Source organism: Mus caroli, chromosome 18 (assembly GCF_900094665.2).
Source record: "Mus caroli chromosome 18, CAROLI_EIJ_v1.1, whole genome shotgun sequence".
Taxonomy (NCBI): Eukaryota; Metazoa; Chordata; class Mammalia; order Rodentia; family Muridae; genus Mus; species Mus caroli.
In genome coordinates, this window is record NC_034587.1 from 33,249,390 (window position 1) to 33,263,089 (window position 13,700).

At 46.8% G+C, this 13,700-nt stretch overlaps 1 protein-coding gene across 2 annotated transcripts in view; it reads left to right on the plus strand.

Moving 5' to 3' along the window:
• The window catches only part of Psd2 (pleckstrin and Sec7 domain containing 2), a 49,198-nt gene that overhangs the window by 20,498 nt on the left and 15,000 nt on the right, over window positions 1-13,700 (plus strand). The window contains exons 6-7 of one of the 2 annotated variants that reach the window (XM_021150357.1): window positions 2,044-2,156; window positions 3,050-3,108. In XM_021150357.1, the coding sequence (XP_021006016.1) occupies window positions 2,044-2,156; window positions 3,050-3,108 (172 nt within the window). Of the gene's footprint in view, window positions 1-2,043; window positions 2,157-3,049; window positions 3,111-13,700 lie in introns of both variants that reach the window. The other variant, XM_029472161.1, reaches the window with a different exon arrangement.

Sequence of the window (13,700 nt, forward strand, 5' to 3'; positions counted from 1 at the left end):
GATCTCAGATGTCTCCTAATACTCTTTTTGACGGTCAGTTTCTATTCTGTCTCTGTTGGGATGTTTTCCGTTGCTTTTCAGTGTACTTACCAGTTTGTCACGTCCAATTGCAAAGAAATGAAGCTAATAAAAAACTACTGAGGGACTGGAGAGATGGCTTGCAAGAGTAGCAAGTGTAAGGACCACGGCTCAGACCCCTGGCATCTATGTAAATGCTAGGCGGGCATGGTATCTGTCACTCTAGAGCAAGCTGGTTAGCGAGGCTGGCCACATCAGCAGGCTCTCTTGGTTCAAGTGAGAGACCTCACCTCAGTACAAAAAGTAAAAAGCAATCTTGGAAGATACCTGATGTCACCCTCTGGTCTCTGAGTGCATGCACATGTGCTTATGCAAATTCAAGCACACATACCCTCATACATACGCCAAAGAAACATCATCAAGTTTTCTTCTCAGTTACATTTTACATTCCTAGAATTTCCATCGTCTTTAAACTTTAAAATAGATTCCAGTTCTCTGTGGGACTCCCCATCTTTTTACTAACACATCTGAACTGTGTATACCTTTTAAAAAATGTATTCCTTATTCATTCCTGTGTGTGTGTGTGTGCTTGTGTGCACATGTATGTGTGTGCACACATGTTTGCATGTGTGTGTGCATGTGTGATGGGTGTGCATGTGCTGTGTGTATGCTTGCATGTGTGTGCCTATGTGTGTATGTGTGCATGTGCACATATTTGCATGTGTGGGAACTCATGTGTGGAGGCTGAGATTGATGTAGGGAGTCTTCCTCAGTTGTTCTTCACACTATTGATTGAGGTCGAGACACTCAGATGAATCCAGGGTTCACAGATATCACTGGCCTGGCAGGTCAGCTAGCTCCAGGAACAACCTCTGTCTGACTTCTGATCATTGGGATCACAGGCGGCCACCGTGGCCACCTTGCCTATAGGTTTGGGAATCTGAACTCATCTCTCTAGTCCTGACTTGGTGTTTGCTTCTGTTTTCTGTTTTTGTTTTTGTTTTTCTCTTGGTTTTCCAGCAGCCATTGTTTCTCTTAGTTTGTCCAACACTTCCTTTACACAAGGAACACAGGACACAGTCCTAACCCAGCCAGGGCTGGGCTGAGAAGAGAGGCAGCTCTGAAGCATGACGCCTCTCAGGATTGGCTCTGAGCCTTAGCTTTGCATGGGGAGCCATGTCACCAAAACTATTCTGAACCTTTGCTTTTTTTCCTTCTTGCAGTAAAACTCCCCTCCTTTTCCTCCTCCTCCTCCTCTTCCTCCTCTTCCTCCTCTTCCTCCTTCTCTTCCTCCTCTTCCTCTTCTTTCTCCTCCTCCCCCTCCTCAAAAAAATCTGTCTACCTCTGGGGTTCACAGCTCCATAACCTTCATGCCTTCAGAGTCTGGCAACTGTGTGGCCACGTGATTACAATCCCTCAAGGCTCTGGGTGTGTTTTTAAGCCCTGCAGAAGGATCCAGTATATGGCCTTTTGCCCATGGGCTTTGTCTGTGCTACACTTGTGGAAAAGGTGGCTGTCATGAGTCAGCCAGCTTCTGTCCAGTTCTCTCCATCCTGAGATCAGGGGACCTTGTTGCTTCACCTGTAGCTTAAGGCAGTGCACTGCTGCACTGGTGGGGATCTGTCTTGCTCTACTCCAAGCAGATCTATCGTGAGGAAAACCTTTGGATTGCATCAAAATGAAAGAGATCAGAAAGATAGTGTTAAGTGGGTCTGGATCGCCATCACAGGTGTTGTGCTGAGGGCCTTATATGTGGGGTCACTAGAGTGAAATGTAACTGTCTAGAACTTGGAGACCCACAGAAGGCACTGGGTGTGAATATCATATCCCTGCCTGAGATCTTAGAATTCAGAGGCTATCTCGGAGGGCCAAGGTTCTGCCTGGGCCTGCAGAGGATGTCTAGACCCTAGTACAGGAACTAGCCTCATGTGTATGTTTGTGTGTGGGGAATAAGTCTTCTATCCCAGTGAGAAGACTGTATCAGGGGTTCTGAGAGTCACTCAGCAACCATGAATTCCATCCTAGGACCTTCCTGAAGGCCTTCCCGCTGATGGGGGAGACACAGGAACGAGAACGAGTCCTTACCCACTTCTCTCGCCGGTACTGCCAGTGTAACCCAGATGACAGCACATCAGAAGGTACAGTGTTTCCTGGTCACCTTTCATGAGTCTTGCCTAGCTGAGACCTGGTCTTCTCCCACCCTGGCCCAGCTACCACATTTGTTTTGCTTGCAGGCAGGCCCGGGTAGGCCATATGCTCTGGCAAATAGTAGGTCCTCGATTCAGATGGGATGAATACAATTAGGTGTCACCACAGCACACTCATGCTCGAAACCCCAGGGGTTGGCAGGATGAAGGCAGGAGAACAATTGAAAGCTTGAGGTCAGCCTGAGCTACAGAGTGAGACACTGCCTCAAAAACCAAAACAATAAACTGCCCAGGGATTGTGGGATGGCCTCCTAGACAAGAGAGCCCAGATGTCTTGCTCATGGTCATTCCATGCCCAATGCCTGCACCTAGCCTCAGGCCTAAGCTTTTGTCGGGGAGGGGATATGTGATGCAGGTCTCTTGCAGAAGCAGGACTTACCACATGGATGGACCTGGGTCTTAGGAACTGATGGACTAGGGCTGGAGAGATGGCTCAGTGGGTAAGAGCACGGACTGCTCTTCTGAAGGCCCTGAGTTCCAATCCCAGCAACCACATGGTGGCTCACAACCACCCAAAATGAGATCAGACACCCTCTTCTGGTGCGTCTGAAGACAGACAGCTACAGTGTATTTACATATAATAATAAGTCCATCTTAAAAAAAGGGGGGGGGGAACTGATGGACTGAATCCCTTATTGCTGTTGTAGGGACATAGGTTGGAGTCCAGAGCCTTGCCAAGCCTGGGTCCTGAAATGCTTGGGAGCAGATGTCCACCTTTCTTTGCTTCTATGGCCTTCAACCTAACTCTATGGGGAGGCAGGTGGGAGGCTCTGGACGGGAATGAGTTGATTCTCACAGTGAGGATACTATCGTGTTCTATTTAGATGGGATCCACACGCTCACCTGCGCCCTGATGCTGCTCAACACAGACCTGCATGGACACGTGAGTTGGGGGTCTGTCAAGGGGACATAAGTTCTCACTGGCTCCCGGCCATTGAGGGCCAACCCTGTAGCCAGCCCTCTTGCTGAAATTCCTGATCAGGGTCAGGTTGTTTTGCCCCCAGTAGACCTGAGAGGTGGGCACCTTGCTTCTATATTTGTCCCTGCCCTGGTTCCCCCCCCCCCCGGCTCTACCAGGGTTCTGGCTCCTAAGGCGGAGAATGAGAGCAGCTGAGATACATGGAATTCTTTGTTTTGATTTTTGAGACATGGTTTCTCTGCGTAACCCTGACTGAATTGGAACTTGCTCTGTAGACCAGGCTGGCCTCGAATTCAGAGATCTGCCTGGTTCTGCCTCTCAAGTGCTGGGAATCAAGGCTTATGCTACCACCACCCAGCAAGGGCATTGGAAATTTAAGACATGGCAAATAGATGTGCCCTTGGGGCAGGACCATCTGGTCTGTGGAAGTCCTGCCTTGTTCCATCAAAGGCTGTATGCTCTTCCATATCGCCTTTAAAAGCCCAGATGTGGCCTTCCTGAGATGTCATGCCCTAGACAACTGGTCGCTGCCAAATGAGAGGTTACTCCTCAGGGGCCTTCTCCTCACCCCCACCCCCCAGCTCCTGTCAGGCCAGTGAGTGGAAGGACGAGGGTGCTCAGGCCCCAGGCTGCCTCCAGGCTTCTCATGCTCACTAATTCCTTTTCCTTCCTCTGTTGGCTCCGGCTCTGGGCTCTCCTGCCCTCCCTGCCTCAGGTGGTAAGTGCTGCTGTCAGAGTGTGCATGCTGTATGCTTAGACCTGCCTCCTTCACCCGCTGTCTCCTATCACACCCTCTGCCCCACCCAACTGCTCTCTGGCCATCACTCACTCAGGCCTGGTCAGAGCCCTCCTGGGAGGTGGGTACGTTTCAGTGACTCAGTGACAGGTCTGTATGTCTGGTTCTAAGTAAACCAGAAGGCTCCAGGAGTGTTAAAAGACGAATCCGGGATAGAAAAGCTTCATGTCTGTTCTTGCCTTCATGGGGTAGCTGTGTGATCCTGGGCAAGTTGCTGCCCCTCTCTGAGTCTCAGTTCGGCATCTTCTCAGGACAGTGATGGTCTCCTCCAGTGACTTGGTGGGGACTGGGAGTGGCCTGACCCTGGCAAGGGTTTTGCTGTGAACAACACTTCCACAAACCCAGAGAGGAACACCACACAGCCGTGGTGTTCATTGCTACTCTTAAAACTTGAGTGACGGATGACCTGTGGGTACAGCCTTGATGCTGGCGGCATCTGGAGTGGCCGAGGGAGAGGAGGAGAAGCCAAGGCTGGGCTTGTGAGCACGTGGGGGCACCGGCTGGGGATGCCAAACTGTGACAACCTTAGCAGAACCTGGGTGTGGGATGGAGAGAAGACACGGATGTAAATGCTGTGTATTCCCTGTGAGCGGAAGTTGAGTGAGCACCCTTACAAGCCCGCCTTTCCCAGGGACTGCTCCTGTTCACAGCTGTGAGCTTCAGCCACTTGAAGAGTAGTGTGGAAGTCAACCCTCCATGCTGCCCCCACTCTCAGCATAGGGACCCCCAGCATGGCCCTTTAACTGAACTCCCATGAAGGAGTGTGCCTCAGTGAGCAGTGGGGAGAAACCTGGGTTAGGGTTCTCCATGTTTGCCCATAGCACAGCTTTATGGTCCTGAACAAACCCTTAACTCATTAAGCTTCTATTTATTTCCCCATCTTGTGATTTCCCCTATTCGTGAGCTTTTTTTAGTGATTTATTTATTTTAAAAAGTATATGCATTAGTGTTTTGCCTGCATGTCTGTGTGAGAGTGTCAGATCCACTGAAGCAGGAGTTATAGATAGTTGTGAGCTATCATGTGGGTGCTGGATTTGAACTTGGGTCCCCTAGAAAGAGCAGCCAGTGCTCTTAACTGCCGAGCCATCTCTCCAGCCCCTTGCCTCTGAGTCTTAATGCACACAGCCCAGAGAGCACTTTACCAAGGCCCGCTGGTTACATTAACAGAGCTTGTCAGAGGATTCAGTTACTTCTGTCCTTTAGCTCTTTGTCAGAGACAATAAGAACCAGGTGGACTGTAGGGGGGTCTTAGCAATGTCATCTCTGCTGGTGCCCCTAGAGAGTTCTAGTCAGAGAGGGAGGCTGATTGGCTTGTCAGAGGATGGGAGGCAGGAAGACTTCCTGGAGGTGTGTCTGAACTCTGGGATTAGAGAGCTGGACCTCAGGATGAAGAAGAGGCAGAGGGAAAGGTGGGTCCCAGGGGAGCACAGGCTGAAAGAGGAGGGGAGTGAAACTGTTTGTGGGCAGGTGGACATCCCTGGGACACATGCCGGGGTTTGATGCCTTGCTTTAAGACTCCCTTCCAGGCGAGCCATAAAACAGGCTAGTATTGTTCCTATCTCAGTGCCATGCCAGGCTTTCAGGAAAAGGCCAGCTGCCCCGTGTTTGTTACAAGTGACCAAGTGATAGCACCTGGGTAGCACCTAACCACAGCCAGCCTCTACTCTGGGCAAGGACACGGGCTTAGGGAGCCCGCCATCCTAGCCTGAGAGAACCAGGGTCACAGCCCGTGGTGGGGCTGTGGTCACACTAGCTGTGGCTTGTTCCTGATAGGGGACAGAGGATGTGGGCAAGAGAACCCAGGGCCCAGGCCCAAGGGAGTCCTGTTGAGGAAAAGGGAGTCCAGAGGAGGAGACCCGGGAGGAGGGTTCCCAGTCAGATCTGCGTCCCCTGTCCCTGTTCATGTCCGTTTGCCTGGCTGTCTATCAACATTTCTTTTAAAGCAAATGACTTCATTGGCACATCTTCTTCTCTTTGTACCTTGCTGAGTCTTGGCCCAGAGAGAGATGAACTTTAGTGAAGGGTTTGAGTGGGCTTGGAGTGTATTCTCTAGAGTGTCCCATAATGGCCTCAAATGCTAATGAGGCCGGGCACTCCATGTTGTGGGAATCTCTACACTCACTGATTAATTTCACTGTGGCAAAATACAGCAGAAAGCCTTGACTATTTCAACCACTTAAAAACATGCAATGCGGCGGCATTGAGTGGGCATTCCCAGGGGTGCGCACCCAGCACTACTGACCCACTCTGGAATTTTTCACCACTCTCAAAATAAGCCCCAAGCCCCCCAGCAGTCCCTCACCCTCCCCAGTCACACCTCCTCCCCCCTCACTCCCCAGTTGCTCCTCCTCCTTCTCCTCAGCCCCTCTAATGCAGATCTGCTTCCTGTATGAGCTGTCTGTTGTAGCCACGTCATGTGAGCAGAATTAACCATACAGCATCCGACCTTCTGTGTCTGGTTTATTTCACTTGATGTAATGTGTTCGAGGATCCTTCGTGTTGTAGCATGTGTCAGTTCTCTATATTCTTGTTTTGGGATAAGCAGTGTCTCATTGCATGGACATGCCACATAGGACATATGTGGATATGCATGTGGAGTTATGAAAATTTGCGTGTAAGTTTTAGTTTCTACAAATACTCTCAAATTTTCTTTTTGAGACAGGCTCTCATTATGTTGCTCTGGCTGGCCCAGAACTTGCTATGTAGACCAGGCTGGGTTCAGACTTGTTATGTATACCAGGCTGAACTCAAACTTAGAGAGCTATCAACCGCCTGTCTCTGCCTCCCAAGGGGTGGGATTAGGGACATGTGCTACTACACTTATCTCAATTATTTTTTAAATTATCTTAAAACAAAAACCACTTATTTTCTTGTGTATGTGTGTGTGTTGTGCACATGTGGAGGTCAATGTTCAGCTTGCAGGGGTTGGTTCTCCTCTTCTTCTACGGGGTCTCCGAGGGATCGAAGGAAGATCAGCAGGTTTGGCAGCAAGGCTTGCCCACTTTATCTTATTTATACTCTTATGCTATAGTGTAGGCTGGACATGAACTCATAACTTTCTTGACTCAACCTTTTAAAGTGCCAGGCAATAGGCGTGCACCATCAGGCCTGTCTCCTTTGTCCAATTTAAATGACTGTTTGTGCATTCCATTGGCTTCCTATATTCAGGCCACCAGACCCTTTTCAGACAGAGGACCTGCCAATGTTTTCTCTCATCCTATTGGTTATTAATTTATTCTTTCTCCCTCTTGATAGAGTCTTGTGATGTAGAACAGTTTTTAAATTTTGAATGACATTCAAATTTATCTTTTCTTTCCTCTCTGTGTGTATCCATAGGTGTGTGTGTGTGTGTGTGTGTGTGTGTATGTGTGTGTGAGGCTAGAGGTCAATCTGGAATGTCATTCCTCTGGAGCCAGCCATCTTTTTTTCAAAGACAGAGTATCACTGGGATCTGGGGCTCACTCATTACCTTGGGATGGCTGCCCAGCAAGCCCAGGGAACCCTCCAGTCCCTTCTTCTCCAGTGCCGGGATTATGAGCATGCACTACCATGACAGACTTCTTGTGTGGGTGCTGGGGATTGAACATGGGTCCTCAGGCTTGCTCAGCAGGTGCGTGGCTGACTGTTCTCTCCCTATCCCTACTGTCTGTCTGTCTCTGTCTCTGTCTCGTCTCTCTCTCCTTCTTTCCTTTTTTCTTACTTTGCATTTTGGGCATCATAAATCAAAAACCATTACCAGTGTTGGGGAGGCACACACTTTTAATCTCAGCACGCAGGGGACAGAGGGAGATGGCTCTCTGGGAGTCTGAGGTCAGTGTGGTCACTGGGGGTTACATAGTAAGACTGGAACAAGCATGCAAACAAACATAAAGAACCAGACCCAAGGCCATGAAGGTTTACCCCTATTTTCTTCCTAGAGTTTTAGTTCCTCTACCCAGTTTTGAATTTTTCTTTTTTGTTTTCTTCCCCACTGAGAATCAGCCCCAGGGCCTCTCGTGTGCCAGGCAAGCACCCATCCACCGAACCCAGCTCAGGTTTTAACTCTCTTCTGAGTAGGGAAATATGCTGTGAGGTACAGATTCAACTTGAGTCATTTGCATTTGGACATCTGGTCCCAGTATGATTTATGCAGGTCGTTCTCCCATGAAACAGTTTTGGTAGACTTGTTGAGATCTAGTCGATTGATTGGTAAGCTTGGTGTTACAGGTACCAGCACTCAACACTCAGGAAGTCGAGGCAGACCAAACAGGAGTGCAGCTATTGCACTGTAGTACATCCTATCTCAGACAACAACAGGAACAACAAGTTGATTGGTTGTGAAGGACAGGCTTTTAGGCTAGGGAGCTGAGCAGGTAGAGCACTCGCCTGGCCTTCATGAGGCTCTCCGTTCCATGCCCAGCATTACATAAAACTGGACGTGGTCACACACTCTTATGATCCACTCAGAAGGTGGGGGCAGGGGGATCAGAAGGTCAAGGCCGCCCTGGTCTATGTGGGGCGTTCGAAGCTAGCCCGGGCTATATAGGATCTCGTCTCCGCCAGACTGAATAGGTTTACTTTCTGACTTCTAGTTAGCTTCCATTCATTTGCAGCTCTGGTCTCAAGCGAATGCCCAGAGCTTCCTACTGTGGCTTTCTAGTAAGTTCTCAGGACGTTTCATAGGCGAAGAGTCTGTTCTTCTTGGCTCTGAGCCCGGGATCTCTTGCAAGTCCATACAAATGTAAGGATCAGCCTTTGCTGATCTGTTCTGTTTCTGATCTCTTCTGTTTCTGAAGAGAGAGGGGGGTAGAGAGATCTTGATGGAGATTACCTTGCAAATTCCAGGTCGGTTGGGGGAGAATTACCATTTTAGCAATGCTAAGTCTTCCTAACCCACGAACAAAGGATGTCTTTTTGTGGATTTATATCTTTGTCTTAGAACTCTACTATAGTTTTGACTATACAACCCTTTCACTCCTTGGTTGAATTTTTTTTTTTTTTAACCAGATTCTCACGCTGTAACTCAGAACCTGAACTCACCGTGTATCTCAGAGTGTTTCAAGCTCACCTCGAGTCGCCTTAGCTTTCTGGTGCTGGAGTTACAGATGTGAGCCCTCATGCCCAATCTCTTTGGTCTGTTGTTCATCATTTAATTAATTAATTAATTTTTTTTGAGACAGGATCTCATGTATCCCAGGCTGTTTTGGAAGTCAATGTGTAGCCTGGGATGGTCTGGACCTGTGCCTTCCTTGTGCTGGAATACTAAGAGCAAGCAAGCTGCTGTGCCTAGTTTATTTGACTTGTGTGTGTGTGTGTGTGTGTGTGTGTGTGCATGTATGGAGGTCAGAGGTGGACATTGGGTGTCATTCTTCAGTCACCCTGCATCTTATTTTTTGAGACAGTATCTCTCACTGAATTTGGACCTCGCTGGTTCAGACAGGCTAGGCAGCGAGCCTCAGGGACCCTCCTGCATCTGTCTCCCTAGTGTTAGGATTGTAAATGCATACTGCCATGCTGGCCTCCACGTGGGCACTAGGGATTGAACTCAGATCTTCATGCTTGTGTGAAAAGTACCTTACTGGCTGAGCCATTTCTCCAACTCCCTGATTTTACCTTCATCGGTGCTGTTTCATTCTCTGATTGTTCACAATTACTGTACACATGTACAACGGGGGCTCAGTGGGTGAGGCCGCTTAATGCACAAGCTTGGAGACCCAAGTTTGATCTCCGGAAATCATGTAATGATGGAAAGAGAGAACCAGCTCTACAAAGCTGCCCTCTGACTGCCCCCACCCCACCCCGTATATCATGCACTTACACACAATAACACATGTAAAACCTTTTTTTTTTAATTAAAAAAGAATTGAGTTTGACTGAAGCAGCTCAGTGGGTAAAGGAGCCTGCTGCAGTGCCTGATGACCCAGTCTGATCCCTGAAACCGACACAATGGAGGGAGAGAATGACTCTTACAAGTTGTCCTCTGACCTTCAGTATATGCTAAGGCAAGTGCTGCCGCCCTCCCGAATGTAATCTAAAAAACTTAAGTCCAGTGCCAGATATTGGTTATCTATTTTTAAGTTGTTAGTCAGGGGGGCTCCCACCCATAGGCCTCCAACATCACAATGGCTATCGCCATTGATCTTGGTTATCTTCTAGAACTTGACTGTAGACCCCTGTTGCTGAAGACACCCATACTTATGTCATAGAACATGGAGAATTCAAGCTGGTACTGACCTGGACGCCTTATCTCTGTTGGCTAGGGGTCATAATACTGGAAGGTGCTATGCACATTATTCAGGGAGATAAGTCATCAACAATTTTACCCAACTGTGAACTCTACAAACTACAACATCAGCTGGCCCGGAAAGATAGGCTTACTGCTACAGTAGTAGCATAACCATTAGGAGAGTAACCAACTCCTGGTTGGTTATGCAAGAAACCTACACTTCCTGCTTGCACTTAAGGCCTGTCCCACAAGACAAAACACATGCCTTGTTCCTTTAACTTTGCCAAGAATCAATTGCTAGTAGGCATAGGCCTTAGAGGAGAAGCTACTGCAATTATTCTGTCACGTGGACATAGTCTTAAAACTCTTCTCTAAGTACCCACTTTTCCATCCATGGATTAGCTCATCTATCGACTCTCATCAGAGAACCTTCTTTTTGTTGTAGATGGTGACTCTTGCAGAGACCTATAAATGGCCAATGGGCAGAGAAAGAAAGATTGTGTAGTGTTTACCCCTAAATTGGCAATCAGTAATATATCCCCTAGGCTCAGGGATTACCATGGAAGAGGGGACACAAAGAGCCAGAGGTACTAACTGCATTGAAATAGTGTTTTCTAGACATGGAAGGGCAGTTATCCACCAGAACTCACAGCAGCTATGACTGCAAGCATAAGCATGCATGACTATATATGATTAAGGCAGCCCAGCATGGATGGGGAGGGGCTTGAGAAATTTCACCCCTAGCCAAGGAGCTCTTGGCAATTGATGGCTGCTGGTCAGAGGAGAGTCAGTTTGCCTCAGAGACACAGCCCTTGTGAACACCCGTCCACACACACATGCAGCAGTGACGGGAACTCAGTTGGTTTATGAAAAGAGCATGTGAAATTGGGAGGGGAATTTGGTGGTGAGGCTAGGGAAGCAGTTGGAGGGAAGGGTATGGGGTAGACTTGGTCAAAGCATATTATTTGGATGTATGAAATTCTCAAACAGTAACAAGCCTACACTGTTTATGTAGCCTTGGCTTGCCTAGAACTAGACTGGCCTCAAAAATCACTGAGAACTGCCTGCCTCTACCTCCCAGTGCTGGGATTGAAAGCATGCACTACCACACCTTGTCTAATACAAATGATGTTTTAAAAATTTCTTGAAAAAAAGAAATACAACTGATTTTTATACATTGATCTTATATTTTGCAATGTCAATAAATGTGTTCATTAGTTTTAATGATTTTTCTGGATCTTTAGCGTTTTCTGCATATAAAATCATGGCATCTGCAACTAAAGATAAAGAACTCTCTCCTGTTTTAAAAATTTGGATTTTTATTTGTTTTTACTTGTCTATTCAGTCTGGTTAAGACTTTTTTTTTTTGAGACAGGGTCCTCCACATAACTCTGGCTGTCTTGGAACTCACTATGTAGACCTGGATGGCCTTGAACTCATAGAAATCATCCTGCCTCAGCCTCCCAAATGCAGGGATTAAAGGCATTTGCTACCATACCCAGAATAGCTAGAATTTTTAGTATAATATTGTATGGAAATGTTTCTGATCTTAGGGGAAAAGCTTCCAGTCTTTGACCACTGAGTATGTCAGCTGTGGGCTTTTCATAAGCACCCATCATCATTTAAAGATGGTCCATTCTGTTCCTAGTTTACTGAGTATTTTTCTATTTATTTATTTGGGAGGGGATGGTGGGCACACAGTGCATGTGTGGAGGTCAGAAGTCAATTCTCTCCTTCCATTCTGTGGACCCTGGGATTCTGACTCAGGTCATTAGGTTTGAAGTACCTTCACCTGATGAGCCATCTTGTAGGACCTATGTTTAGTCCCTTTAAGATGCTGATGGATAGTATCTTGTTAAGGATTTTCACATCTTTATCCTAAATAATTGCTTATCTGATGTTTTCTTTTATTTTGTCAGGCACTGGTGTGTCCCACATTACAGAGTGAATTAGGCTTGGTTAATTTGTTCTTTAACTATTCTTTAAAGCTCATCTGTGAAGTTATTTTGTCTTTGCCTTTCTTGTGAGGTTTCTGATTCCTCATCTAATTCTTGTACTTGTTATAAGTTTATTTAGCTTTTCTATTTCTTCTTGAGATAGTTTTTATAGCGTATGTTCCCTAAGAGTATGTCCAATTCTTCCAGGATATCTAACATTTTTGGTACCTACTTCTTTAGTATTCTTGCTTATTTATTTACCTTTGTCTATTTGATCTTCTTATGAGTGAGTAGCGAATGAAAATGAGGACATGAGTGCTCCAAGGTGTGGTTGTCAATGTGAGGGAGAGCAGAACCAGAGGCATCAGGAAGGGTCCAGTCTGAACCTGGCCATGAGAAGAGGGGGCTGGGGAGCATGAGAAAGGGAGAGAAGAGAGAGAAGAGGAGAGAGGGTAAGGGGACCAAGAGAGGAGGTGTGGACCAAGAGCCAAGATGGAGCCAGCCATGAGCCAAGATAGGGGGAACAACAGAGCACTGGCCAAAATGGCTGGATTATATAGGAAAGAGAAGCTAAGGCACTGGGCTGGAGAGGTTTAGGGTTGGCAGCAGGGTGAGAAGTGCTGGGAGAAGCCCAGGTTCTGAGTAATTTTTGTTGTCTTAGGGTTTCCATTGCTGTGAACGGACACCATGTTTAAGGCAACTCTTATAAAGGACAACATTTAATTGGGGCTGGCTTACAGGTTCAGAGGTTCAGTCTATGATCATTATGGCAGGAAACATGGCAGGATCCAGACAGGCATGGGGCTGGAGGAACTGAGAGTTCTACATCTTGTTCTGAAGGCAAACAGGAAAAGACCGCTTCCAGGCAGCTAGGAGGAGGGACTCAAAGCCCATCCCCAAAGTGACACACATTCTTCAACAAGGCAACACCTACTCTAGCAAGGTCAGACTTCCTAATAGTGCCACTTCCTGGGCCAACCGTAGTCAAACCACCACACTTGTCTTGGGTTTCTTTAGAACCTGACAAATAGTATTAATATCTAGAACCAAAGCTGTGAATGTGTCATCTTTTGGGTCTATCAAGTTCTGTGTCATATATGCAGTTTGATACATATAGATTTGTGATGATTATGTTTCCTGCTGGTATGATGCTTTTATCACTATGTCAACACTACTCTCTTAATCTTTTAAGGCTTCACATCTTCTGCTCAGCCTTATACACATTAGTGGATTTGCACTGGAGATGCCTTGCTAGTTGTATGCTGTATCCTTTTCTAACTTTTGGCTTTCAAGATGTCTGTTCATTTTTATTTAGAGTATGACTCTTGCAACTTATACTTTACAAATATTAGCTCTAAATACATCCTTTTAACTTGAACATTAAATGAGTTAAGACATGTTTTAACTTAAATATACCAAGTTAATATTAATGTTTTGGTTTATGCCTTTAATCTTAGCACTCAAGAAGTTGAGGCAGGAGAATCACTTAGAGTTTGAGGCCATCCTGGGTTACAGATTAAGTCCCTTTTTCAAAACAAAGCAATAAATAATTAAATAAATGAGCTACGTTGCTTTTTCTTTCTCTCTTACTTGCTCTGTAGACCAGGGTGGCCTTGAA